The 5,651-nt window shown below is 42.2% G+C and overlaps 1 protein-coding gene across 23 annotated transcripts in view; it reads left to right on the forward strand.

Annotated features, from left to right (window-relative positions):
• Nrxn3 (neurexin 3) overlaps positions 1-5,651 on the forward strand; it is a 1,572,781-nt gene that overhangs the window by 532,964 nt on the left and 1,034,166 nt on the right. For all 23 annotated transcript variants that reach the window (XM_026780462.1, XM_026780453.1, XM_013355697.2 and 20 more), the window contains one exon: positions 1,427-1,810. In XM_026780462.1, coding sequence (XP_026636263.1) covers positions 1,427-1,810 — 384 coding nt within the window. The remainder of the gene's footprint in view (positions 1-1,426; positions 1,811-5,651) is intronic.

The raw sequence follows: 5,651 nt of genomic DNA on the forward strand, positions 1-5,651 counted from the left end.
CACTCATATTTGGTTTCTAGCCATAAACAAAGGACATTGAGCCTACAATTAGTGATCCTAGAGAAGCTAAATAAGGAGAATACAAAGAAAAACATATAGGCATCCTCCTGAATATTAACCTTCATCAGGCGATGAAAGGAGATGGGGACAGAGACCCACAGAAGACAATTTTTGTGGAGTTGATTCTTTCCTTCCACCTTCTCCTGGATTCCAGGGATCAGATTCACGTTGGCAGGTTTGATCCATAGAAACTTTTCCCCAGTGAACGACCTCACAGTCCCTTCGGGGTTTTGTAAGTACCACTCTCTGTGGCAGGCATACTCTTTCCCTTGAATTTTGCAGGGCTGGATCTTTTTCAACTTTCTGGCTTAATTGTTCTTCATGTAGTGATGCCTCCACTTACTATACATTTTAAAGTAGATCCTATGAGCTAATCTCATGCCATTCATTCGGCTCTTTTTATACCCCCTGCTATTAGCTACATTACCTGCTCATTTTATGCCTCTGGGCTCTGCAAAATCAGCCCTGTAGGAAGAAGACTATGCCTGAGAAGCCTAGCACTGTCCCTGAAACTATTACCAGAGAAAGAAAAGTGTTCACTGTGTATTTAATAGTGCATGAAGAAATGCATTCTATCCAAGTGTTGCAGCTCACACTTGGAATTTCAGCACTCAGGAAGCAGAGGCAGGAGGATGACTGTAAGTTCAAAACAGTTTAGTTTTCATAGCAAGTACCAGGCCAGGTTGGGCTACATAGTGAGTCTCTGTCTAAAATCAAAATAAACACACCAGCCAAAAGCAAGAATAACAAAAACATAGTTAAAGGCAATGCCCACAATTTTGATTGACAGAGTGAGCAATCAATTCCTAGTCTACAGGATATTCATGGATAGAACAGGAAAGAGAATGCCTCCTCCTTTGGGGGAATTGTGGACCCTTGAAGAGGCTATAGGCATCACAAAGTACCTCCTGCCCCAGGCTTTGTTGCAAGCACCCTATGCATATGCATTTCTTTGATCATCACAGCCACCAATTAGTTGAGGGCAATTATTTATCCCTTTGGGAAATGAAAGGAGGAGTCTCCTCTTCAAGACGGTAAAGCTGGTAGTTGGCTGAGCTGGGATTTAAACTTTTCTTGCTCTGTTGCATATCTTATCTCTCGGTGAATATGGTTAGAGAGAAGAGATGGACCGGAAAAAAAATCACTGGTTTTCTTTCTGAGTCATCTTATGGCCCAGTTTATCCTAGCTTCCGGATGGTCCTTCCCGCCAGCTTACAGTCATATTTCTGATTGCAGTGCTGTCTTCCACAAGGCAATGCTCATTTCTCCACACACCTGCAGAGCTGCTTTCCTTTAAGCAGCTCCAGAAGCTCACCTGCGGTGCAAGAAGGACTTTAACTCACTCTGTGCCTGTCTCCCACTCCAGGTACCATATCTGTGAACAGCAGGCGCACGCCGTTCACCGCCAGTGGTGAGAGTGAAATCTTGGACTTGGAGGGCGACATGTATCTGGGCGGGCTGCCAGAGAACCGAGCTGGCCTTATTCTGCCCACGGAACTCTGGACTGCCATGCTCAACTATGGCTATGTGGGCTGCATCCGTGACCTGTTCATTGACGGGCGCAGCAAGAACATCCGGCAGCTGGCGGAAATGCAGAATGCGGCAGGCGTCAAGTCTTCCTGTTCACGAATGAGCGCCAAGCAGTGTGACAGCTACCCCTGCAAGAACAACGCGGTGTGCAAGGACGGCTGGAACCGCTTCATTTGCGACTGCACTGGCACTGGCTACTGGGGAAGAACCTGTGAAAGAGGTGAGTGGCCGCTCCTGGTCTGAGCAGAGTAATACCTGGTCTAAGCGGAAGTGATACATGGCCTAAGGACATCTTTGCTCACCCTGTGATTTTTCTGCTTCCAAACAACGGTGCTTGTTTTTGTGGCTTCCCATCTCATCTTTTCTAGTTGTGAATAGTTAAATTTGTTTGGTCACTTAGATGGTAGAAAGGGGAGCTTTATAATAAATATCACCATGGTCAAAATACACTTTAAATATCTTCTATGGATAGTGAATGTTCTAGAAGTACCCAACTTTTTTCCCCCCTTTAGTGCTTGAATTTTTGCTTCCTTAGTGGTTTCTGCAGGATGACTCCTGGGTCCCAAAAGCATAATATTGAACAAAATGAGTCTATCTCTGTCTTCATGGACCTGCCGGTCTCTTGGGATTAAATTACTTACCAACCTGGTGAGTTTTATAGAAGGCTGAATGATGTCATCATGAACATGATCTCTGGCGTCAGCTGGGGTGATAATTTGGGCTGTCACATTGTCATATGAGCTTCACCAAAACAATATCTATTGGTACTTGATTTACTCACTAGTAAAAGATAGGCAACCAGGAACAAACCTCATCAGATGCTGCTTATGATAATGGGTGCCTGAAATATGGAGAGCATTTAGTACGTGTTAGTGACTGATCTATACTTATTAGTATCGACATCATCAAACAGAAGGTACCGAGGAGCAAGAGACCCAGCATACCACAGGGGTTCAGACAGTATTTCTGCAAAGAAGCAGGATGGAAGAGATGATTTGAAAATGAGTGGGCATTTGTTTGACAAAAAGGTGTCAGGAAAGAGTGTGTTCTAAACCAGAGGACAGATGTAAAACAGGGCAGAGGGGGAAATATGTTGAATGCTTTGTTTTCTTCTAAACAAAGTCATAATGGAGTGGTGTACGAAAGGTTGGTGCGGAAGTGAAAACTGAGCCTACAGAACAGGCAGAGTGCCATGAATTTCCTCTCCATGCACAGCGTAAACGTTTTACATTTCCACTCATCTTACAGTTCAGGCCAAAAAAAAAAAAAAAATGGAAGATGTGGAAGTTAACAAAAGAGACAACACCAAGACAAGGAGATTCTTGTTTGAAAGTCGTGTCCAGGTGGCAGCTTGCTCTATTTTATAGAGGAGGCACACAAAATCAGGCTGGCTATGGATTGTAAAGGAAAGGTTATTTTACACAACTATTAAATTGTTTTGAGGTCCTCAGTTCTACAGCTTTGAGGCTAGGCTGTACAATCTGTAATAGATGTACTTCCTATTCCCGGGGAGTTTATCATTCACTTGACTAAGGAGTGAAGGTTGCTACAAAAGAAGCAGAAGACAGCCACATGTATTCTGCTAGAGGCCAGAGGAGGAAGATGGGGAGAGGAAAAGAATGTCTGGAAGACATATCTGCATGGGTTTCCTTGCTGAAGATCACCAGAAATCAAGCTCTTGGGCTGAAACTGTGATGATCGGAGAGACACTGGGCAGGGCTGGAGTGGTGCTGAGAAGTTGCTTTCAAAGAGTGCTTCTTGTGAGCTCCACAGTGTTTCTTCAAGAGAAAACAAACCTTCCTGGGCTCCCCTGATTCTCTGTTCCTTTACATTAATGATGCTGATACTAATAACCAGTTATAAAGCAATCACTAATATGTACTAAATGCTCTCCTGTTTCAGAAACCCATTTTTCATAATAACTGCATATCTTTCTTACAATCTTACCAAAACAAAACACAGGACATTTGGGTGAAGGGGAAAAAGATAACTTTCTTGTAGCTTTGGGATTTAAATTTAAATTCAAATCCATTGCATTTTCAAAGCAGCAACAACCATAATATGAGCTCAGATGAGGAGGCAGCCATCTGGAATAGAAATAGGCCACATGGGGTTGCTAAGTCTGTCAAGTGGCTGGACTCTTTCCAAATGTCTTTGTAGGGTAGCCTACCCTGGTGCTGGTTTGGAACGATGGAAAGGGTGTTTGACCTCTGGGATGTAAGAGACTGAGTTGATGTAAGCCAAGGTGTTGAGGTGTCTATAAAACCAATGTAAGAACATAAGGTTACCTCAAACATCTCCCTTCTTCCTCTTGTAACTCACAGGTCTTGTGGTGTAGAGGCAGGAAGCAGTGAATGTAGCCAGCTGTGCAAGGTGTTTATGAGCTCACCTATTCCAAGGGCAAATCAGTGGGAGATGGTCCAAAATTGGCCAAGTACAGTGAAAGTCACCACATCTTTTACATTGTCACTTTTGACTAGTCATTAAAAGGCAGCTGATTGGGGATATATGAGGGACAATTATTCTTGGTACAGTGCAGCCAAGAGCCATCCATTCTGGCCAAATGAGAGGCAGCTTAGCAAATTTAAGACATTTGATCTATACATCGCTCAAATCCCAGACGGTTCAACTGATTGTTTTGTTCCTCCACTAATTGTTTTTTGCCCCTGTATTGTTCCTGACACCATGTTCAGAATGACTCATTGGAGTGGAAAAATGATAGGACTGCACTGTTAGTGAATATAATAGAGCTTTCCAATGACATTGTTTCTCCCTCATTGAAACTGATTCCTCAGTGGAGACTTTTGAGTACGTTTTCTTTGATTTTCATACATTTTCTTTGAAGCCTATAACTTTCTAGACGCTGTGACCAATAAAAACAACAAACAGGTATCTGGACACAATTCATACTTTGGATCGGGGGACTATTGTGTGGTCATCTGAAAGAAAAGAAGCAAAGGGTAATGTCCGACACTTTTAGTGTGTGGTAAATGTTATTAGCACTGTGGGTGGGACATTGTAGAGCCGATAGGTGGAGTGGCCACTTTCATATGGAGAAACTAGTGGTGGGAGGAAGGAGGTCCAAAGGTTCTTGGATTTTCTCATTCTTCTTTCTAACAACATTGTGGTACTTTTTACTTCTGATCTTCAGAATCTGTAGGCATTTCTGATGAGTAATAGCGAAGGAAGAGTGTTTCACATTTTCTTTGTACAGGACCATGTGCCCCTTTGGGTTAAGGATTCCCCATGGACCACAATACCAGCCTGATCACAGATAACTCTTTGCTAATCATTTCTCTGATTTTTTCCCCAGAAACTGCAACCTTAAGCCTAAAATTAATCATTTATACTAACTATTGTAAAATGAAGAAAATTTCCAAGACGGTGTGCTTCACTGAGCCTAAAACAACTGTGTGATGGCTCACTTATATCAGTTATCTCACAATGGGAATGCTGATGTTAGGAACCAATGTGTATAGAATTGAGAAAGTAAGAGTGTAGTGATGGAAACTTCCATTCGGGGTTGGGCATGGTTCAGGTATGACACTAGATGAAAATTGCTAGCCATCTAACTAATATTGGTTAAATGGCCAACTCTACAGGAAAGTTGTCCTCCCCAAATAACAGAATAAGGCAAGGGAACTAGGAAATATGTAAGTGTGGAGAGAGACTAAGCTAATTTTCTTGGGTAGCTCTCTACCTAGTTAAATCAGACCATCTTTGTTTCTGACCTTTACGAGACAGTTCTTTCTGCAGAGAGAAGAAACTCTAAATACTGACTTTGGAATATTAAGCTGGTATGGAATTTAGCATTTTTTTTCAGGATGACTTGCCACTATTTTAAAAAGATATAGACAGAGATGTCCATCATTATTATTTTTAGCCGTTTGGGTGTTCTATTCATAGTAAGGTCGGAAGCATCTCTGCAACCTAAAAGTAAAAGCTTTAGTAACTACTTAATTGCAATCAGTTACATTGAAAACTGGGAAGACAACCTGTTCTTCTATGAAGTCCTATGATATCTTTTTAAGCGTTGATTCAGTGTGTGTGTGTGAGAGAGA

This window comes from Microtus ochrogaster, chromosome 1 (genome assembly GCF_000317375.1).
Source record: "Microtus ochrogaster isolate Prairie Vole_2 chromosome 1, MicOch1.0, whole genome shotgun sequence".
NCBI classification, from domain to species: domain Eukaryota; kingdom Metazoa; phylum Chordata; class Mammalia; order Rodentia; family Cricetidae; genus Microtus; species Microtus ochrogaster.